Source organism: Salvelinus namaycush, chromosome 19, assembly GCF_016432855.1.
Source record: "Salvelinus namaycush isolate Seneca chromosome 19, SaNama_1.0, whole genome shotgun sequence".
Classification (NCBI taxonomy): domain Eukaryota; kingdom Metazoa; phylum Chordata; class Actinopteri; order Salmoniformes; family Salmonidae; genus Salvelinus; species Salvelinus namaycush.
The window spans coordinates 20,711,456-20,736,058 of record NC_052325.1 but is presented as its reverse complement, the minus strand read 5'-3'; the positions used below and the strand labels follow the sequence as shown (position 1 = coordinate 20,736,058).

The 24,603-nt window shown below is 42.2% G+C and overlaps 1 protein-coding gene across 1 annotated transcript in view; it reads left to right on the top strand.

Annotated features, from left to right (window-relative positions):
* Positions 1–24,603, top strand: part of LOC120063930 (low-density lipoprotein receptor-related protein 1B-like) — a 345,986-nt gene that overhangs the window by 262,962 nt on the left and 58,421 nt on the right. Inside the window, 5 exon segments of the mRNA XM_039014240.1 lie at positions 6,840–7,023; positions 11,394–11,479; positions 17,789–17,911; positions 23,096–23,277; positions 24,147–24,346. Of these exon segments, the coding sequence (XP_038870168.1) occupies positions 6,840–7,023; positions 11,394–11,479; positions 17,789–17,911; positions 23,096–23,277; positions 24,147–24,346 (775 nt within the window).

The window sequence follows — 24,603 nt, the reverse complement described above, 5'->3', positions numbered from 1 at the left end:
ACATAATTTAATACAATGTTTAGTTCAGGTTTAGGGTTTAGTGAGTGATTTGTCCCAAATACAATGCTTTTAGATTTTGAAATATATGGTACTTATTCCTTGCCACCTATTCTGAAACTTACTGCAGATCTTAAAGTGTTGCAGTGATTTCACTCGCTGTAGTAGCTAATGTGTATAGTGTTGAGTCATCCGCATGCATATATACACTGGCTTTACTCAAGGCCAGTGGCAGGTCATTAGAAAAGATTTTTAAATGTAAGGCGCCTAGACAGCTGCCGTGGGGAATTTCTGATTCTACCTGGATTATGTTGGAGAGGCTTCCATTAAAGAACACCCTCTGTGTTCTGTTAGATGGGTAAGTCTTTATCCAAAATATAGCAGGGGGTGTAAAGCCATAACACACGTTTTTCCATCAGCAGACTATGAGAGATAATGTCAAAAGCCGCACGCACAAGTCCAACAAAACAGCTCACACAATCTTCCTATCATCAATTTCCCTCAGCCAATCATCAGTCATTTATGTAAGTGCAATGCTTGTTGAATGTCATTCCCTATAAGTGTGCTGAAAGTCTGTTGTCAATTTGTTAACAGTAAAATAGCATTGTATCTGGTCAAAAACAATTTTTTTCAAAAGTTTACTAAGGGTTGGTAACAGGCTGATTGGTTAGCAATTTGAAACGGTAAAGTGAGCTGTACTATTCTTGGGTAGCGGAATTACTTTTGCTTCCCTACAGGCCTGAGGGCACACACTTTCTAGTAGGCTTAGATTGAAGATATAGGAAATGGGAGTGTCAATATCGTCCGCTATTATCCTCAGTAATTTTCCATTTATTTGGTTATTCCAAAATATAATAGATGTTAAAATGTCAAATAGAATGTAGTTAAACTTCTAAATAATCAATAATTTAAAGAATAATTAATCAATCCAATTTAAATTAATCAAATCAAAAGAAAAACAATTACCCCAGAAAACAAAAAAACAAATGCATTCCAACAAATAACATTTAACAATCATCAGTCAGTCAGTCAATCAGTCAGTCAGTCAGTCATGGTTGGTCTGATGGAGTGGTTCACTGTGTCTTTGTGTTGGGGTAGGGGAAGGTGTGGGGTCTGAGCTGGCAGTGGCTGGATGAAGTTGGCAGTTGTGGTTGATTGGTGCTGTGTCCAGGGTTAGTGCTGTGTCCAGGATTGATGCTGCATTCAGTGTTGGCGCTGGAACTGGGAAAAATTGGGTTGATGTTGGAACCGGATTGAAAATCATGCTGTACCAGGGCTGGAAAACCAGGGATTGGTGCTGGGTCTAGTGCTAGGACTGTGGGCCTTGGAGAAAAACAGGAACATTGGCTGGTGCTGGGTTTGGGATCTGTAGAGGGAAGGAAAGAACCTGAGGAGCAAGCAGGCACACATGGGAGCCCTAGACCCATATGGTCGTACTTCCCTGTGATCTTTTGTACCTCATCTGGTGGTCTGATGCTGGGACTGGCCAGTGTTTTAATTTAACACTGGTTCCAGTTTGTATATGGTCCCACTCTCTGTGTTGATTTAACCAGTGGTGTAAAATACTTCTACTTGGTCACAATCCCGGATCCGGGAGCAACCTCATCAGTAAAAAAGCTGACTAGCATAGCCTAGCATAGCGCCACAAGTAAATACTAGCATCTAAATATCATGAAATCACAAGTCCAAGACACCAGATGAAAGATACACATCTTGTGAATCCAGCCATCATTTCTGATTTTTAAAATGTTTTACAGGGAAGACACAATATGTATTTCTATTAGCTAACCACGATAGCAAAAGACCCAACTTTTTTTTTTCACCATTTTTTTACTGCTAGGTAGCTATCACAAATTCGACCAAATAAAGAGTCACTAACCAAGAAACAACTTCATCAGATGACAGTCTTATAACATATTTATTGTATAGCATATGTTTTGTTAGAAAAACGTGCATATTTCAGGTATAAATCATAGTTTTACATTGCAGCCACCATCACAACTCTCACCAAAGCAGCTAGAATAACTACAGAAACCAACGTGAAATACCTAAATACTCATCATAAAACATTTATGAAAAATACACAGTGTACAGCAAATGAAAGACAAACATCTTGTGAATTCAGCCAATATTTCAGATTTTTTAAGTGTTTTACAGCGAAAACACAATATAGCATTATATTAGCTTACTACAATAGCCTACCACACAGCCCCATTCATTCAACATAACGTTAGCAATAGCGAATAAACCAGCTAAATATATAAATTTTTTCACTAACCTTCTCAAACTTCATCAGATGACAGTCCTATAACATCATATTACACAATACATATATGGTTTGTTCGAAAATGTGCATATTTAGCGGCACAAATCGTGGTTTTACAATGTGAATAGTAGCCAAACTGCAAACAAAATGTCGGGAGAAATCTTGGAGAGGCACCTAATCTAATCAATAACTAATCATAAACTTGACTAAAAAATACAGGTTGGACAGCAAATTAAAGATACACTAGTTCTTAATGCAACCGCTGTGTTAGATTTTTAAAATTAACGTTACTACGACATACAGCTTACGTTATAGCGAGACCGCGCCGAAATTAATGGCGGAATATTAGTCTAAACATTTTCGACAGAAATACGAATTAACATCATAAATTGTTCCTACTATTTGATGAGCTTCCATCAGAATCTTTTACAAGTTGTCCTTTGTCCAGAATAATCGTTGTTCGGTTGTAGAATGCCGTCTTCATCTGTGGAATTAGCTAACGAAGCTAGCCATGAGGCACATAAGTGGCCAACCCACCATAACGCCAAACAAAGAAAATACCGAAAATCGCATTAAACTGATATAAACTGATATAACTCGGTTTCAAATAACTACATTATGATGTTTTTAACACATAAATCAAATTAAATCAGAGCCGGAGATATCTAACTTATAAAACGAAAGCTTTTCAGAGCGCAATGGAGAGGTCCTTCTTGCGTCAGGTCAAACCATGAAAAGACCAGTCCTTCCGTTCCAACAGGTCTTGTTCGGCCTCAGATCTAGCTAGACACCCCATTCCAATTCTCACTGCCTACTGACATCTAGGGGGAGGCGTATGCAGTGCATGTCGACCCATAGATTACATGCAAATTAATAAACTGACCCTGGAACAGAGCCCTCGATTTCAGATTTTTCAGTTCCTGACAAGAAGTTTGCTGCAAAATGAGTTCTGTTTTACTCACAGATATAATTCAAACGGTTTTAGAAACTAGAGAGTGTTTTCTATCCAATAGTAATAATAATATGCATATTGTACGAGCAAGAATTGAGTACGAGGCAGTTTAATTTGGGAACGATTTTTTACAAAGTGAAAACAGCGCCCCCCTATTGAGAAAAGGTATTTGTTTTTATTGAACCCTTTTTTTACCAGGTAAGTTGACTTAGAACACATTCTCATTTACAGCACCAACCTGGGGAATAGTTACAGGGGAGAGGGGGGATGAATGAGACCATTAGAAGTCACTTTAACATACTATTTAAGTAGTTTTTTTGGGGTATCTGTACTTTATTTTACAATTTTTATTTTTGGTGACTTATACTTTTACTTCACTACATTCATAAAGAAAATAAAACCATGTTGTAACGATTCTCGTCTGGTGAAGGGAAGAGGACCAAAATGCAGCGTGGTAAGTGTTCGGCATATTTTAATTTAAAACTGAACACTACACAAAATAACAACTATGAGAAAACGAAAACAGTTCTGCAAGGTGAACAGACACTACACAGAAAATAAACACCCACAACCAAAATGGGGAAAACAGGCTACCTAAGTATGATTCTCAATCAGAGACAAACGATCGAAAGCTGCCTCTGATTGAGAACCATACCAGGCCAAACACAGAAATATAACCACATAGAAAAAAGAACATAGACTACCCACCCCAACTCACGCCCTGACCAACCTAACACAAAGACATAAAAAAGGAACTAAGGTCAGAACGTGACAGTACCCCCCTCCCCCCCCCCAAAGGTGCGGACTCCGGCCACAAAACCTTAACCTATAGGGGAGGGTCTGGGTGGGCGTCTGTCCGCGGTGGCGGCTCTGGCTCGGGACGTGGACCCCACTCCACCATAGTCTTTGCCCGCTTAAGTGGTGCCTTTGGAGCGGCGACCCTCGCCGCCGACCTCGGACTGGGGACCCTTGCAGCGGGCCCCGAATAGATGGGAGACTCCGGCAGCGCCGTAGTGAAGAGCGACTCCGGCAGCGCCGTAGTGAAGGGCGACTCCGGCAGCGCCGTAGTGAAGGGCGACTCCGGCAGCTCCTGACTGACGGGCGACTCCGGCAGCTCCTGACTGACGGGCGGCTCCGGCAGCTCCTGACAGACGGGCGGCTCCGGCAGCTCCTGACAGACGGGCGGCTCCGGCAGCTTAGGACAGACGGGCGGCTCCGGCAGCTCAGGACAGACGGGCGGCTCTGGCAGCTCAGGACAGACGGGCGGCTCTGGCAGCTCAGGACAGACGGGCGGCTCTCGCTGCTCCGGACAGACGAGCGGCTCTCGCTGCTCAGGACAGGAGGGAGACTCTGGCTGCTCCGGACTAGAGGGCGACGCTGGAGGCTCCGGACTAGAGGGTGACGCTGGAGGCTCCGGACTAGAAGGCGTCGCTGGAGGCTCCGGACTAGAGGGCGTCGCTGGGGGCTCCGGACTAGAGGGCGACGCTGGAGGCTCCGGCCTAGCTTCCTTCGTTGGAGGCCTCGTGCCATAACTCCTCACAGGAGGCTTCGTGCTATGGATCATCACAGGAGGCTTCGTACCACGGAGCATCACTGGAGGCTTCGTGCCCTGGATCATCACTGGAGGCTTCGTGCCATGGATTATCACTGGAAGCTTCGTGCCATGGATCATCACTGGAGGCTTCGTGCCATGGATTATCACTGGAGGCTTCGTGCCATGGATCATCACAGGAGGCTTCGTGCTATGGATCATCACAGGAGGCTTCGTACCATGGAGCATCACTGGAGGCTTCGTGCCCTGGATCATCACTGGAGGCTTCGTGTCATGGATTATCACTGGAGGCTTCATGCCATGGATTATCACTGGGATGGAGATGCACACAGGAGGCCTGGCTCTGGGAGAAGGCACAGGACTCACCAGGCTGGGGAGACATGCAGGAGGGTTAGTGCTTAGCACAGGCACAGAACTCACCAGGCTGGGGAGACATGCAGGAGGCCTTTTCCTTGGCCGAGGCACCGGATGCACTGGACCGTGGAGGCGCACTGGCGGTCTCGAGCGCAGAGCTAGCACCACTCATCCTGGCTGGATCCCCCCTGTAGCCCGGCAAGTGCGGGGAGTTGGAACAGGCCGCACTGGGCTGTGCTGGCGACCTGGAGACACCGTGCGTAGGGCTGGTGCAGTATACCCCGGGCCGAGGAGACGCACTGGAGATAAGATGCGCTGAGCCGGCATCATCCCTCCGGGCTCGATGCCCACTCTAGCCCGGCCGATTCGAGGAGCTGCGATGTAGCGCACCGGGCTATGCGTGCGCACTGGGGACACCTTGCGCTTCTCTGCATAACACGGTGCCTGCCCAGTCACTCTCTCGCCACGGTAAGCACGGGGAGTTGGCTCAGGTCTCCTACCTGAGTCCGCCAATCTACCCGTGTGCCTCCCCCCCAAAAAATCTGGGGCTGCCTCTCGTGCCCGTTACCTCGCGCCAATTCCTCGTAGTGGCGCCGCTCTGCTCTAGCTGCCTCCAGCTCCTCTTTCGGACGGCGATACTCCCCCGGCTGTGCCCAGGGTCCTTTGCCGTCCAACATTTCCTCCCATGTCCAGGAGTCCATGTTCCCACGCTGCTTGGTCCTTTGTTGGTGGGTGTTTCTGTAACGATTCCCGTCTGGTGAAGGAGAAGAGGACCAAAATGCAGCGTGATAAGTGTTCGTCATATTTTAATTTAAAACTGAACACTACACAAAATAACAACTATGAGAAAACGAAACAGTTCTGCAAGGTGAACAGACACTACACAGAAAATAAACACCCACAACCAAAATGGGGAAAACAGGCTACCTAAGTATGATTCTCAATCAGAGACAAACGAGCGACAGCTGCCTCTGATTGAGAACCATACCAGGCCAAACACAGAAATATAACCACATAGAAAAAAGAACATAGACTACCCACCCCAACTCACGCCCTGACCAACCTAACACAAAGACATAAAAAAGGAACTAAGGTCAGAACGTGACACATGTACTATTTACTCCATAAATTTACCCTGACACCCAAAAGACTCATTACATTTTGAATGCTTAGCAGGACTGGAAAATGGTCAAATTCATGCACTTCTCAAGAGAACATGCCTGGTCATCCCTACTACTTCTGATCTGGCGGACTCACTAAAGAGCTACGTTTGTAAATTATTTCTGAGTGTTGGAGTGTGCCCCTGGCTATCTGTAAATAAAAATAAAGAAAACAAGGAAATGGTGCATCTGGTTTGCTTAATATGAGGAATTTCAAATTACTTATACTTTACTTTTGATTCTTAAGTATATTTCAAACAAAACACCTTTAGAGTTTTACTCAAGTAGTATTTTACTGGGTGACTTTCACTTTTACTTGAGTGATTTTCTATTAAGGTATCTTTACCTAGAATTTGTTGTGTAGAGTTAAGTGAGTGTTGTTGAAAGACAATTAGGCACAATTGAATAATGCAGCTGAATGTCCATCTGTCTCTGCATAGCATTTTACTGTATCGACCAGCTGCTGAAATATCTTGAGTAAATGGAATATAAACTATTATTTGTTAAATTTGTCTAGACTAAAAATGCTTCATTACTTTTTTGTTTGTGTGATATCAGTGCAAGTGTTGGCCTGGATTCCGGCTGAAAGATGATGGGAAAACGTGCGTGGACGTTAACGAATGTTCCTCCAGCCTGCCCTGCAGCCAGCGTTGCATCAACACCTACGGCTCCTTTAAGTGTCTGTGTGTAGAAGGCTACGAAGCCCTGGAGCGAAACCCCAACACCTGCAAGGCTCTCTCAGGTAAAGCTATTCACATGTCTTGGCAGCAAGCTTGCACTATAATATACTGTAGTCCGTTGGATTAATTCGCTAGTGATATACAGTATTTTACATCATTTAAATTGAAGTTCAAGTGGTATTCTAAATGATGTTTACCTGCATGTATATTTAGAAATGTTGAGCTTGTACTGTATATACAGTGGGGCAAAAAAGTATTTAGTCAGCCACCAATTGTGCAAGTTCTCCCACTTAAAAAGATGAGAGAGGCCTGTAATTTTCATCATAGGTACACGTCAACTATGACAGACAAAATGAGAAAAAAAAATCCAGAAAATCACATTGTAGGATTTTTAATGAATTTATTTGCAAATTATGGTGGAAAATAAGTATTTGGTCAATAACAAAAGTTTCTCAATACTTTGTTATATAGCCTTTGTTGGCAATGACAGAGGTCAAACGTTTTCTGTAAGTCTTCACAAGGTTTTCACACACTGTTGCTGGTATTTTGGCCCATTCCTCCATGCAGATCTCCTCTAGAGCAGTGATGTTTTGGGGCTGTTGCTGGGCAACACGGACTTTCAACTCCCTCCAAAGATTTTCTATGGGGTTGAGATCTGGAGACTGGCTAGGCCACTCCAGGACCTTGAAATGCTTCTTACGAAGCCACTCCTTCGTTGCCCGGGCGGTGTGATTGGGATCATTGTCATGCTGAAAGACCCAGCCACGTTTCATCTTCAATGCCCTTGCTGATGGTAGGCTTTGTTACTTTGGTCCCAGCTCTCTGCAGGTCATTCACTAGGTCCCCCCGTGTGGTTCTGGGATTTTTGCTCACCGTTCTTGTGATCATTTTGACCCCACGGGGTGAGATCTTGCGTGGAGCCCCAGATTGAGGGAGATTATCAGTGGTCTTGTATGTCTTCCATTTCCTAATAATTGCTCCCACAGTTGATTTCTTCAAACCAAGCTGCTTACCTATTGCAGATTTAGTCTTCCCAGCCTGGTGCAGGGCTACAATTTTGTTTCTGGTGTCCTTTGACAGCTCTTTGGTCTTGGCCATAGTGGAGTTTGGAGTGTGACTGTTTGAGGTTGTGGACAGGTGTCTTTTATACTGATAACAAGTTCAAACAGGTGCCATTAATACAGGTAACGAGTGGAGGACAGAGGAGCCTCTTAAAGAAGAAGTTACAGGTCTGTGAGAGCCAGAAATCTTGCTTGTTTGTAGGTGACCAAATACTTATTTTCCACCATAATTTGCAAATAAATTCATAAAAAATCCTACAATGTGATTTTCTGGATTTTTTTTTCTCATTTTGTCTGTCATAGTTGAAGTGTACCTATGATGAAATTACAGGCCTCTCTCATCTTTTTAAGTGGGAGAACTTGCACAATTGGTGGCTGACTAAATACTTTTTTCCCCCACTGTGTGTGTGTGTGTGTGTGTGTGTGTGTGTGTGTGTGTGTGTGTGTGTGTGTGTGTGTGTGTGTGTGTGTGTGTGTGTGTGTGTGTGTGTGTGTGTGTGTGTGTGTGTGTGTGTGTGTGTGTGTATATATATCGCCTGGAGATCGCCTGGAGAAGGGGTATGCGTTGGTGGGGTTGACGATCGTATACCTTCCAACGCCACCCCGAAAATAACTCTTCTATTGGGTTTAGAAAAGGAGAATATGGTGGCGGTTGAGCATCAAAAACTTGCGGCTGGTCAATGAACCAGTTGTGGACCAGAGCCGCCGGGTGGCAACTTACGTTGTCCCAGATGACAACAAACCTGGACTGCTCTGACCCATTCTGGCCCATTCTTCTGGTCATTGGGAATGAGGATATTATGCAGGGTGTCAAGGAAGGTGATAATGTGGGCAGTATTGTGAGGACCAAGAGTGGCATGATGATGAAGGATACCGTTCTGACTAATGGTTGCACACATTGATGTTGCTACCACGCTGTCCAGGGACACTCACAATGGTGCAGTGTCCTATGAGGTTTCTTCCCCTGCATCTTGTTTCGGCTAGGTTAAAGCCGACCTCATCAACGTAGACGAAATCATGATGCTCTGCAGCAGCATCTAGTTCCATAACCCTCTGAAACAGACAAGACAAAACATTATTGTATGACAGTGTGAATAGACAGAGCAGTCAATATGTAGCACAATACACTGAAAGTACAGTACAAATTACAGGTTAGTATAGCTTACTTGTAACCATTCATAGTGCAGTTGTTTCGCTCTGTCAGAATTTCGTTCAAATGGTACTCTGTAGAGCTGCTTCATACGAATCTGATGGCGTTTCAGGAGACAACCAAGTGTGGATAAACTCACCCTATTTATGTTACTGAATGTTGTGTTGTCAGTGATGATGTGGTGTTGCAGTTGTCGTAAACGTATGCTGTTGTTTGAAATGAGCATACTCACTATGTGTTGTCCTGCTCTGCTGTAAACAGCCGGTTTCTTCCTCCATTGCAGGGTCGTCTAGCAATTCTGCAAAAACATGATGTGAATGGTTAGGGTACAAGATTTCTTTCAGTATGAAATTAAATGTTACTGTAGTGCTGTAAGTGCTGCAGTGCTGGAAGTACAGTAGCATGGTATAGAGGGTAGATTTACTTACCTGTTCTCATTTTGAAATGTCCAAATGACACTTGCTGCAGTGTAGCGAGCTCAAGTTAGGCTGGACCCTCTGCCCAGCCTCCCTGAAACTCAAACCATGGTTGACCACATGGTCAGCCAAGGTGGCCCAGATGTCATCTGTGATTGTTCTCCTTCCTACTTCCTTGTCTTCTTCCTCTTCCTTGTCCTTGACCTCTTCCTTGTCCTCATCCCCCTCTTAGTCTCACTCCTCTTCCTCTAACACGCTCTCCAAAATTGGCCTCCATTGTTGTCCAAACCAAGAAAGCCAACCTGAAGCCTATTTATAGTGCTCAAGCTGTGATTTCTAAGTGAAGAAATTTGCTGTGTGTTTTCACATGTGAGCACTGTGTGTAGATAATCGGTAAATGAGAGTGGCATTATGAATGGCAGTGTTTTCCAAACGAAACACAAGACCTGTTAGTTTTGAATGATGTGTCTAATGTAAAGAACTGTGTTAAGTGTTTTGCAAACTGAGTGTAAAGCAGATAATGTGCTTGCAGTTTTGCAGACTTGTCTGAAGATTAGGTACATGAGTTAATGGTTTCACTGAGTGTGCCTCAAGTACCACTTTTAGTGTGTAAGCCATTCTAAAAAACGGTATATTTTAGTACAAGAGTATACATGTAACTGCCAAAATAAAGGAAACACCAACATAAAGTGTCTTAAAAGGGTGTTGGGCCACCTTGAGCTGCCAGAACAGCTTCAATGCGCCTTGGCATACGTTCTACAAGTTGACCTAAACCATGCCAGGAAAATGCACCCCACCCACCATAACATAAACTTTGTATTCCTCATTTACTCAAGTGTTTCCTTTATTTTGGAAGTTGCCGGTTGCCTACAGTCGGTAAGGCCACAATTTGGGCAGCATGCGCGCCAAATAAACAGCTTGTTGCGTTGTGGCCATAGACATATAATCCATAGAAGGGTTTTGCAATCTCTTACCCTGGCAATTTGATTGTTAAACTCGTGGATGCACTAGCATTGCCTGCCGGTCGTGAATGGGAACTACCATCTATGGATTATATTTCTAAAGTTTGTTGCGGCTGTCTGTTTGCCTTTTGCAAATTTCTCAATACAATTGCAGGAAAAACGTACAGTTTGGAAGGCAAATGCCTACTAATGAAAAGAGAAGACTAATCTGTCCGTAGAACCAATAGAACCAATGTTTATCAACAACCTAATTGTTAGAGAACAGCAGCACTGTTGTACAAAGTAGCTCATCTTGAGATAAGCTATTGCCACGATGAGCGCATCGGCCATCACCGTGAGTAGTAGCCTAAGGCTTCACCTTTACGTGAATCAATATGACACTGGCAATTATAATTAGTAGCCTGTAATGTAAGCTAATGTCTTCTGACGTAGAATTGCATGAAATGTGTTTTGAGTCTGATGGAATGGTTCCATTTAAAGAAATGTTAACCTTATTCTCCCAAATTTCATGGTATCCAACTGGTAGTTAGTCTTTTCTCATCTCTGCAACTCCCGTACGGACTCGGGAGAGGCGAAACACAACCCAACCAAGCCGCACTGTTTCTTGACACAAAGCCCACTTAACACGCCACAGGAGTAGCTAGTGCACGATGGGACCCCACCCCCTAACCCAGACGACGCTGGGCCAATTGTGCGCTGCCCCATGGGTCTCCCGGTAGTGGCCAGCTGCGACAGAGCCTGTATTCGAACCCAGAATCTCTAGTGGCACAGCCTTAGACCACTGCGCCACACTGGAAGCATTTACCTTATTCTAAAGGATGTTTATGGTTCTCTTCCTTTCAGTGGAGGAACCTTTTCTCGTACTGGCAGATCATCATGAAATCCGGAAACTAAGTGTGGATGGATCAAATTACACCATTTTGAAACAGGTAAGAGGAAACCATATATCTACACAAGTGGTAGTATTTCTTTTAAACTGATGCCAAAATATGCATAGGAATCCCTGGTATGTCTGTCACTCTGTTTTGGCAAAATAAGAACAACTCAGGGTAAAATGACAGAAACCAGAAAATCAAGTGAATACAATTAGATCTGTAACCATACCTGGTTTGCATATATTTATCACTCTCAGTCAGATTACCTTGCAACTACTCTGCCATTTTGTTTTTATTTTAAAATTGTACACATTTAGCAGACGGTCTTATCCAGAGTGACATATAATTTGTGGATTCATCGTAGATCTTTCATGCAGTCAGATGACCAAATCGCCCTATAGTGGCCTCATTGGTTGAATGTTAATGATATTTTTCATAATTAATAAACATTTTAAAAAATGAATCGCCGAAAATTCTGTGTTTCTATGTCAAACGGTTTTGTTATATTTCAGTCTTCTGTGATGTATATAAAGTGTAATATTGGGATTCAAACTGTTATACATTTCAACTTTATATCTGACATGGTGCAGGTGTTTTCTTTTTTCTAAGCACTTAACCTTGTGTGGGAGGTGGATCCTTTTGTTTAAAAGTAGATCAGTTTCAGACTACCAAGAAACACTCTGTGTGACCCTTATATTTCCCGCTACAGTAAAAGGTCAAAACACTGTACACAGCTGATAATATAACGTTAGAAATATCAGTCCCGCTTTAAATAACATTCAGCTTATAAAGGCTTCATAATGCCTTCATAATGCCTTCATAAGCATTACATGAATGTGTTACAAAGCATCTATATAGGCCGTCATTGTAAATAAGAATTTGTTCTGAACTGACTTGCCTAGTTAAATGAAGGTTAAATGTAAAAATAAAATGACATAATAATCACGTCATGCTTTGTAAAGGGTTCATACATGTGGCATAACTGTGTGACATAATCAACAATGTCAAATGTGACATAACCCACTATGTTGAATATGATTTAAACATGTGCTTAATAAAGGTCATTTTATTTGGTTATTCCAAAATTCATTACAGTTTAAAATGTTCAACAAGTTAAAATTCAAATCCATAATTCATTTAAAATTCCAAATAATAAACAAATCAATCAATAAGTAATCCATTCAAATTAGGCAAAATAAACTAATGGTCATCCAATCAAAAAATCAAAAGCAATCAATGAATCAAAAAATAATCTGAAAATTCTGTCAGTCCAGTCAGTCACACCACAATATGTCTGTGTCTTTGTGTTGGTGGAGGGGAAGGGGTGGGGTGGGGTCTGTGCTGGCAGTTGCTCAAAGGATTTGGCAGTTGTGGTTGTTCGGTGCTGTGTCCAGGGTTGGGGTTGGGGTTGGGGCCGGGACTGGAAGTCGCGCTGGGCCCGGGACTGGAGGCCAAGGGTTGGTGCTGGTCTAGTGCTGCAGAACGGGGGAAAAAACACGAATCGGGAACTGGGGCTGCTGCAGGTGCTGGATCGGGATCTGGATCTGTAACGGGGAGGAAGGACAACCTGAGCTCTAGACCCAGAGATCAAAGGTGGTGCTTCCCTGTGGCCTGTTCGCTCCGGGTGAAGGTGTGATCTTTGGTCCCTCCTCCGCGCCTCGTCTGTTGGTCTGGTGCTGGGACTGGCCATAGGGATCTGGATTTGTGTTGGATCTACAGAGGGGAGGAAGGACAACCTGAGGAGCAAGCAGACACACAAGGGAGTCCTAGACCCAGAGGTCAAATGTTGCACTCCCCTGTGGTCCACTCGCTCCGAGTGAAGGTCTGTGCTTTATAAAGAATGACATGTTGTGCTGAAGGATGGCACATGCTCTGAATTGAATTCACGTTTGTCACATTACACCTAATCTCGTTCCCAGACACTTCCACCCACCCTGTTGGACCAACGCATCAAACTTAGCCTTCATTAGCTAGGTTTAGGTTTCAAATCTAATTTTAAGAAGATAAATTGTGGAAATGGGTAGGGTTTAGTCATAATTATGATTTTGTGGCTGTGTTAACTAGTGTCGACCAGGGGGAATGATGACAAACACTTTACTCAGTAAAGTCACTCCCATAGAATTCAATGGTCACTCCCACTATGGCCAACTTTGAATGGTTGGGTACGACATTATACCAAGAAACACTTACCTTGATGAAAGCCCATAACATAAGGAGATTGAAAGTGGCTTTCTTATGGAACCAAGTCACATTCCTCAGTACATAAACATGCACACAACAATATAATGAGGGAATGGGAACAGAAGAGGAATGAATACCTGGTGCGGTAGTCTCAGGTTCGACTACTCCAAATCATCTTGGCTCTGACACACACAAACACAAGCTTTGCAGGTCCATCAAACTGAAATACCTTTCATCAAATTGAAATACCTTTCACACCCTACCTACCTACCTGTGGATCATGAGCACCTTCAAAAATCAGCAGTACATTAATAACATATTTATTGACACTTTATGTCGTGTCCTGTAATACCTTGTTTGAAGTGAGATGCCTTCGAACATTCATAACAAATCCATAAAGACTCTATATCGCATGTGTCTGCACTTACTTTAAACTTCTTAGGGATAGCCCCCTTTTTTTCAATTTTCGCCTAAAATGACATACCCAAATCTAACTGCCTGTAGCTCAGGACCTGAAGCAAGGATATGCATATTCTTGATACGATTTGAAAGGAAACACTTTGAAGTTTGTGGAAATGTGAAATTAATGTAGGAGAATATAATACATTAGATCTGGTAAAAGATAATACAAAGAAAAAAACATGCATTTACATTTTTTTGTACCATCTTTGAATTGCAAGAAAAAGGCCATTATGCATTATTCCAGCCCAGGCGCAATTTAGATTTTGGCCACTAGATGGCAGCAGTGTATGTGCAAAGTTTTAGACTGATCCAATGAACCATTGCATATCTGTTCAAAATGGTGTATCAAGACTGCCCAAATGTGCCTAATTTGTTTATTAATACATTTTCAAGTTCATAATTGTGCACTCTCCTCAACAAAAGCATGGTATTCTTTCACTGTAATAGCTACTGTAAATTGAACAGTGCAGTTAGATTAACAAGAATGTAATCTTTCTGCCCATATCAGATATGTCTATGTCCTGGGAATTTGTTTTGTAACTTACAACCTCATGCTAATCACATTAGGCTACGTTAGCTCAATAGTACTGCGGGGGGACACTGATCCCGTAGAGGTTAATTTAATAGTTTTTCTCTGTCTAGTGGCACCACAAGTCGGCATTTGATTTGCGAACTCATCACATGTGCGCCTATTGTGCTACAGAAACAAGAACAGTGCAGGGCATGTGCCCTGAATTAAAAGGAAACTACACTCAAAAATCTACGTTTGTTAGATTTTTTCAGACCTTAAAAGTCGTTTCCTGATGTGGTTTAAGCATTGTTGGGAACACAGAAAATCCTTTTTTTATTTTGTTTTATAAAAAAAGTTGACAAAATTGGGGGAAAAGCAGGGGAAAAAATGGGAAATCCAATACCTGGAAAAAGAAAACCGAGAAAACTGAAGAGGTTGGGCCATCCTAGAAATGTTTTAGAGTAATATAATATGTACAATTTAGCAGAAGCAGACGCTTTTATTCAAAACTACTTAGTCATGCATGCATAAATTTTTACGTATGGGCGGTCCCGGGAATACAACCCACTATCTTGGTGTTGCAATGCTCTACCAAGATGCATGACAAGATTATAAATTATTTATAAAGCCTTTATTAAGCGGTGCTTATGCCACCCTTAATAAAACAGAGATTTATGTCATATTCGACATAGTGGGTTATGTCACATTTGACATGGGTGGTTATGTCAAAGAGTTATGCCACATTTATGACCCCTTTATAGAGCATTACATATCGTTATAGATGATTTGTGACACATTTATGTAGTGTTTATGAAGGCTTTATAAGCTAGCTGCACGTCACTTAAAGCGGGACCGATATGTCTATCTTTATCTTCACTATTAATTTCCTTTTTTTTGTTTCTTTTCACTTTTGTTTATTGTTTATTTCACTTGCTTTGGCAATGTAAACATATGTTTCCCATGCCAATGAAGCCCCTTTGAAGGAGAGAGAGAGCGAATCATCTCTAATGAGTCACACAGGGTCATGAAATGGAACTGCCAGCACTGTGAAACCTTTAATGGTGCAAAACTTAAGATCTGTATAGTGACATGTCTGTAATAACAACGGGCCCACACTCCCGACCCTTAGAAAACACCCTCATGTAGCCCTACTAACACTCTCTGCCTCCAACATGAGTCATTATGTAAATCAGTTACATTTAGTGTCTTCTTTGGACCGAGTACTGACAACTTTTCGTATATCATTGTCTAAGCTATTTGATACATGTACAGTTCTTGTTTGTATTTGTCATTTGCTATCTTTATATATTATTTTGTAAGTGATCCAGGTTACTTAGATACAGGTATAGCTATTTGGAGAGATACTTCACATCAGAAGCATTTTTAGCTATAAGAGGTCTAGGTAGCCTTGCCTGACCTTGTTATGAAGTTGAGATGAGAATTGGGACGTTGTCAGAAAAGCCACAGCGGCTTACTTCTTACAGAGAGAGCTCTATATTATATATCCTGTCTATCCATCTACCTTCAGCCAACACATTACATCCCTCTGTCATTCTCCAGCTTGTCAACCTTCCAATTTCAATGTGATTATTCACCCGTCCTCCCTGTGGGGGAGTTGACCTGCCCATGTTGATTGGCAGAGGGAAATAGTCTTACCCAGATCCCTCTGGAGAGCATATTTCAATCACTGTTAGGCCTCATCACTACTGCCATGTTATCGCATGTCCATTATGTGAATCACACACTCTGAGAATGAAGTTTAAGCTGGGGGAATTCTATAGGGGCCTATTGAGAACCATCTCCTCCTCTCCTGACTGTTCTGTTGAGTGGCCTGGCTGGCCTCAGCAGCAATCATTCACTTTAATCACCATGCTAGCTTTAATGGTAGCTAAAGTGGGGGATCTGCATAATATATGCATATTACAGCTGTCTCTACTAAGTGGCCCCGCTGCATTGCTGTCTGGCTAACACTCCACTGACCTCGTGTCAATGTATCACACCATCACATGTTCAATGCAGATCATACCACTAATGATTTTATGTAAATCTGAGATTACCTAATCAGTGTACAATATTAAACCTTTTCATCACATGGAATGTATCTGGCCTTATAAAACTACAAATATATTTGAGGCTTACCATCTCCCCCGTTATCATATAGTTAGGCCTACAATAGGCATTATTTGACTTGATGATAGGCCTACATACAATAGGCCTACTTTAGACCTCAGTCTTTTCCCTCTTTTGTATTATACCATGTAAATGATTGAGTCTGTCTGTGTGCAGTTCTTCCTACCAGAGAGCTGCTGGTTGCACTTAAGAGCTGTGCTGCTCTAAGAGAGAAGAAAGAGACCTCTCTGCTCCCACGGAGAGGTCCCTGAGGACTCTTTGGCGCAGGCTGTCTTTGAGGGTGTTGATGATCTGATGAAGATGTCTGGTACAGCCTGTCAAGATTCTCTGACACCTTATCCTGGCACCCGCTGTGCAGCCCAGTAGGGGAGGTGCGATTGTTTAGGGAGACGTTCCTGTCTGACTGACAGGGGGGTCTTCTTAGCATGACAGCAAGAGATGTACCTCGCTCTTATTTCTTTGATAGCTAGGGCTCCTCTTGGTGGGGCTTCAGTTTTCACTGGGTTTAAGAATATAGCTGGAGGCCGTCACTGCAACTCACGGGGGAAATCATCCAAAATCAATATTGTTACTGCATTTCACAGGTGGACACATTAACTAGGCCTAAGTGTGTTTACAGGTCATTATGTGTGTATTACTTGCATTTGTGAAACACCCAGTTTCAGAGTCTCACTGAAGAATATGCCCTCACTTGTAAATGCTCTTACGGCTCTTTACATTACTGAAGCAATGAATGAAAGGTTACCATGATGTACCAATTAATCACAACATTTATTTAAAAAAAAATCTGCTTTTGAATGTTGCTTATTTTCTAAATTGCACTCAATTGCAATTCGAAAAGTAATTTAACTAGTGAAAGGAGTGTTTCATGTAGCATTTGTCACCATTTACACGGAAGCTTCTGCCTTTATATGCAGGTTTGGGTCATTGGGGCACTCACTATTAATGTCTGACTGATTACTGTTTGTTTCCTGCTGTTTTTCTATGTGTTTTGTGTATGTAATGTTTGAACTGCGGTAATATTTTCCTCTTCTAGGACAATAAATATAAACGAATCTAATAATGTATCTTATATCCAGGGCCTGAACAACATCATTCACATAGACTTTGACTACAGGAAGGAGTTTATCTACTGGATAGACTCTTCCAGACCCAGCGGACGGAAGATCAACAGAATGAGACTCAATGGGAGTGACCTTAAGGTACTGCTGCTAGAGGGGGGTGATTTATATGTAGCATGCACTTAGCATGAAACGCTCTTAACAACACAACTGACCAGTGGACTATTTTCGGGAAGAGCAGTAATACGATTATCGTATGAAAGACCAGACCAGAGACCAGGATGTAAAGTTTAAATATAAGTACTAAATGCCTGCTTGTTTATTTTTAGGAAAATAGATTTTAGTTCTCAAAAATAATAAAATATGCAACTATGTTTCACAGTGTGATTCACACAATAAACAATGTTAACAAAATAATATTATAGGCCTAGTTCAATTTCAATACCTTGGGTTAAAAGTATATGGTTCTACAGTATTTCAATGTACTGACCTGTTGCACCCTCTACAACCGCTGTGATTATCATTTGACCCTGCTGATCATCTATGAACATTTGAACATCTTGGAGAACAATCTGGCCTTAATGGCCTGGTACTGTTATAATCGCCACCCGGCAAACCCAGAAGGGGACTGGCCACCCCTAAGAGCCTGGTTCCTCTCTAGGTTTCTTTCTAGGTTCCTGTCTTTCTAAGGACTTTTTCCTAGCCTCCGTGCTTCTACATCTGCATTGCTTGCTGTTTGCGGTTTTAGGCTGGGTTACATCTGCTGATGTAAAAATGGCTTTATAAATACATTTGATTGATTGATTGAATATCTCAGGTAAAATTGGGTGCACCCTTCTATAGTAATAGCAAGTATCACCAGTAAATATCCAGATCAATTCAATATAGAAAACAAAATAACTTTTAAATCCACATTCACAACAGTCCTACCACACATATGGAGTGATCAGTCCCATCAAACATTGTAGGGCAGTGGGGAAAGTGAACTCAAAGGTCCTCTTGAAGAGTTTAGATGTCTTTCTACATGCAATTAGATGTCGCTCTCTTTGGGTAGGCTCACCATCCAATGAATCAACTGCAACAAAAACCTGACCAAGTAAATGTTCCAAAAGCACATTCAACCGCATCTCAGTACGAGTGTGATGATCTGACCATCGATTATCAGTGTTTCTCTTAATATATTTCAAGATTTGAGTCGTTATTTCTGGCTTTTAATGCAGATTTCTGACAATCACGAACAATAGAAAATCTGTCAAAAAATGTTGCTTCCTCTACAGGGTTTACTCAAGATTGGAAATGATTGAGCTGTCAATCAAAGGTGGGACCTAAGTGATTTGTGCACTTCTGATTGGTTAGGTAATTTATTGCATAAGTACAAGAATATTTAGCTCATTAGTTGACTTGGGTTACAGATGTCCCTGGATGCCCCTGTGATATGGGGCGGCAGGTAGCCTAGTGGTTAGAGCGTTGGGCCAGTAACCGAAAGGTTGCTAGATCGAATCCCTGAGCTGATAAGGTAAAAAGCTGTCATTTTGCCCCTGAACAAGGCAGTTAATCCATTGTGAATAAGAATGTGTCTTTAACTGACTTGCCAGGTTATATAATAATAATATGCTACCTACAGTACCATTTAGAGCTTGCTCCCCATGCCCCATTTCCCTCTCACCATCCTTTCCTGCCCTGCTGGCTTCTCTTATGTAGATGAGGATCATACTGAATGAAGTACACACTGCAGTGTGAATCAACTTAGCTCTTCAGCTGTGTGCCAAATACCTTATAAAGTGCTCAGGAACCCATTTTCCAGAAGTATCTAATGATGAACTTAGCCTTAAGATTATTTTGGTCAACCGGGTCCTGGTCAAAAGTAGTGCACCATAAACGGAATAGGGTGCCATTTTGGATGCATCCTTCAATGGATATAAAGGTTGAAAATGTAATTGCTCCCAATTGATGATTGTTTCCTTTCATCTTTTATAGGCAGGCATCATAATGGACTTGTATCATTTACAGAGGCATTAAACAGTGTGGCAGCGCTGTAATCAATGCCTATTAACGAGACAACGATTAGCTCTCCGGCTGAACGCAACAGGTCTGTATTATCATGGAGGTCCATTCGGGTCATGCGATTGGAGCCCAGAACACACAGACGTCACAGGGTCACCTGCTGGACACCCTGTCGCACCCCATCCCCCCGTCCTCTCATCTCATTAGAATTGTATTTTGAGAGCAGGAGGTTCATTCAGCTAAATTACACCCAGGTTGCGTCTCAAATGGCAACCTATTCCCTATGCAGTGCACTACTTTTGTCTAGAGCTCTGATTCTGAACCAGTCACCCACAGTCCCTGTTTGAGCCTCCACCACACTCTTAGAAAATGTTATTTTTTAACACATCATATGTATAGTTAGGGATGACATATGTTGTGTTACTTCTAACAGTCACAGTGTTGTTGTTTTATTACACATTGTGTTGTATTCCACTTAAATCCACTTTTAAAAAATTATGTAAATGACTGGGGAAGACATTTAGAAAAAAGTAGCCATTTAAAATGTATATTTATCGCTCCATATACAAAATCTTACATGAAACAAATTCTGTACATGCAAAATATTCATCTTTAAATATTTCTAACATGTTAGTGCCTGGTAGATACACAGTCCAGGGAAACCTACTCAGACAATTGTGTACCTGAGATACAGGAGAACAGACTATTGTTGGATATGGTAGCCATTTATACCTTGTTAGAGACAAAAATATCCAGATCTGGTTTACCATATACAGATGAGGTTTAACATATACAGTTAAACTGATACAGAACTTCCACTCACGGGTAGTTAAAAATAACAAACTAAGACACACCTCCAAAATACTTTCCCAATGTGCCTTGCCTTTTTGAGTGAATTGTAGAGTTACCACCCATGACTGTACTGTATTTGTTGGTGACAGAGACATGATTGTTGAATTTGTTTATTTTCAGTCATGTAGCTATCACCAAGTGAGTTCCTACACAAATGCTATCATTAATATGACTCTTTACGACAATACATTACATACAGGCCTTTTTTTGGGGGACTAGTTTAGCCTTACACAGTGGTCTGAAACTCATGGTTTACAGGCCACATCAGGCCTGCAAGTAAAGTTGCAAAATTCCAGTTACTTAACAAAAATTCCCTAAAATCCTGGTTGAAGGACTCCAGATTTCCTGCTTATTCCCACCTGTTTCCAGGAAGTTCCCAACTGGGATATTTTTCAAGCTACCAGAGTTTTGCAAGCCTACCTGCGAGTCACATTATGCTGGTTTGCAAAGTGAGGTGCAATTCCTATTGGAATCCAGCCAGTGCTAGGATCTCTAAAAGTTAAAAATTTTATTCAGCCGCAACCTGCATTCAGAATGACTGCCAGAGTTAGGTAAATTGTGAGGAGACTACCTAAGCCCCATTTAAACTGGAACAACCATTTCACTAATGTCTGCTAAATGCAAAAACACAGATGTTAAAAACTATTTTTTTTTTTAAATCAACATGCTGGATGCTGGGAAATATGATAGTGATGTGCATGGTTTTGCCTAACTAGCCTAACTTCTTAAAATTTGTCAGGGCTAAAATGTTGCTGTGTTCGCGCTGCATTAGCATCAAATGGTCACCTCATTCGGATAAAGAGTAAATGTACATTGTTTCGTATACCTGCTGCTGGCTGAGGCTCACTCCAAGCTGTCAGTTGTCACTTTTCAGAGAGTAAGGGCCAGTGTGTTGACTTTGGATCCGCAATGCATTTGGTCAATAATCTAACACAGCTTTCAACACATTAATTTCAGGAATTGACAAAAAATGTGTTGAGAAATGTACACGAATGTGTTAAAAATAGTGCACACTGCCACCAGCACCCTGCCACCCTGCCACGGCTCAGCCACAGCTAAAGGATTTGAGATAGATCTGTCGTTTTAGCATGGAGGTTAATTATGAGAACAGTGAATAAAGCAGACCATAGTTTAAGCCCTAGAATATGACTTCTTTAAAGCATAAGACATGGAATGGGCAAAGCTAGGGGATTTGTGCTTATTTACTTCAGGGTAGAGGCAAGTTAATCCCAGTGAAATGAACTGCATATGTTTCTTCTCTTTTGCGGCGAGGAAAATAATGGTGGATATTTTGCATGTACCATATTTAGACTTCCTGAAATGGATGAGTGTTTTTCTACATACATTACAATGTGTTTTCTATGGCAATGCTTGACAATGTAATTTAGACAATGATGTTATAAGTAGCCCCCTGGGTTATAGGTAATGTTCTAACTAACCCTAAACTACAATAACATTATACTGTTGCGCTGACAGAACATTACAGTGAATAATGAGTACAGTGTTTTTTTGTTAATCATAGTTCTAATCTGCCTCCCCAATAACAGCCCTTAGCAAGCCTCCAGTATGTGCGCCTCTGGGTGTTTACTCTGTGCAAACATAAGGCATGTTAATGATGAAACAGGATGATAAAGCATAATTGAAGTTAATCAGAAGCAGAAGAGGTGATTTCTAGTCTGAGTACAGCTCAGAGACCAGGGGAGCGCCTCCAGTGAGGTCTGTATAAGAAAGTAGCCAGCCCACCTAAATGAAAGACACAGAGCATCATTATGTTGACTCCGTTGTTTGAAATACTTCACAGCTTTTATTTGGATTGTGATTATAGTTCTATGCTCATTGTCTATAGTCAGCAGGGTTTGGGGGACATTACATGTTGACAAGACTCAAATCCACATGAAGAAATATTTCAAATCAATGCAACAAAAAGAGAAGCTAGCAGAAGACCACAGGCTCTACCTAAAGTGTTGTGTATCAACCACTCCCCCCTCTGTCTTTTTACTGCCTCCGGAGCAAGTTTCCTGACGGAAAACACTCCTCAATCTGTGACATTTTGGAGACTGTTTGAAGCTCCAGTTTAGTCTAAATGACTGCTTAGGGGACAGCCCAGTCGATTTGGCAAGGCTATATATCTCTTGCAAATGAGGATAGAGAAGGCCTCAAAGCGCATGATGTCCCTTAATGGCAGATTGCATGGGTGTTGTTGGGTCTGAAATAGTGTTTCAAGGCATCAGTTTCATGTGCCAACTGGCACTATTATTGTTTATACCTAACAACTGGTTTGCTAATTCAAAAGCTGCCTAAACTGAGAGACATTGATTGAAAGTTCCTGTATAATTCCACCACCATTAAGGATAAGGTTTTTCAAACGAAAATTGCAACAATCTTTCATATTCATATGATGAATGTTTTGGTTGTTGTTGTTGTCATTGTCTCTGCTAGTTGTTTATCTCCCTCTCTCTTTCTCACCAGATAGTCCATCGGACTGCGGTCCCCAGTGCACTGGCCCTGGATTGGATAGGGAAAAACCTGTACTGGTGTGACATCGAGAGGAAGAGCCTGGAGGTGTCTAAAGCTAACGGCCTGTACCCCTCTGTCCTGGTCAGCACTGGTATCAGGAACCCTACTGACCTGGCCCTGGATCCACAGTCAGGGTACTGTATCAGACACATTGACCTCTAACCCTAACCCCACTGACCTGGCCCTGGATCCAAAGTCAGGGTACTGTATCAGACACATTGACCTCTAACCCTAACCCCACTGACCTGGCCCTGGATCCAAAGTCAGGGTACTGTATCAGACACATTGACCTCTAACCCTAACCCCACTGACCTGGCCCTGGATCCACAGTCAGGGCACTGTATCAGACACATTGACCTCTAACCCTAACCCCACTGACCTGGCCCTGGATCCAGTCAGGGCACTGTATCAGACACATTGACCTCTAACCCTAACCCCACTGACCTGGCCCTGGATCCAAAGTCAGGGTACTGTATCAGACACATTGACCTCTAACCCTAACCCCACTGATCTGGCCCTGGATCCACAGTCAGGGTACTGTATCAGACAATTGGGACCTCTAACCCTAACCCCACTGACAACTTAAACAAACACTCAAGCACGACTACACACTAAGCTGGACTGTCCGACTTTCAGCTAACAGGAGGCTTGTCATTAAGGTCTGTTCATGTTAGGAGTCAATCTAGAAGAAAGGTTATTTACGTGTCAAATCACCAATTGGTGACCCCTCCCTTACGGAATTACTTGTTAAACATTGTTAAACAAATGTAATATTCATTAATGACTGTAAGTCACTCTGGAAAAGAGTGACTGCTAAATTACTAAAATGTAAATGTACAATGTGATGATATACTGAGCAGTCTACTTTTACACCTGAGGGTTTTTATAGCACTGAACACAAATTTTGTTTTTTCATTGTCATTTTCCTAATGTTAACCTAACATTTTAATGATGTTTTGTAAGAGACACCTTGTAAGTCCTCTCCACATTCCTCCATGTGTAGGTATGCATTCTGGGTGGACTGCTGTGAATCCCCTCACATCAGTCGTGTGGGTATGGATGGTCGAGGGCATGCTGTTATCATCGACAAAGAGATCTACAGCCCCACTGCCCTCACTATAGATTACACCAACAAGAGGCTGTACTGGGCAGATGACAACCACATTCTGTTCGCCAACATAGACGGCTCACAGAGACACAAAGGTAAGGAAGAATATAATGTTGGACTTTGTCCACTATAAGAATATGTGATTAATCAGGGTTTCTACCCAGGTCTCCTGCTCACCACAAGACCATTTCAGCTGAGCCAAAGCCTAGGCATTAGATTGGGAGCTAACGCAAGTCTTGAGGTCTCAGGCTAGGTTACTCTTCACACAAGTGTGATTGCTAAGCCACCTCCATTACACGTGTATGGTGTTTTTTGGTGAGACAGATGTGCCCTCACTTTTCTCATCAACTAA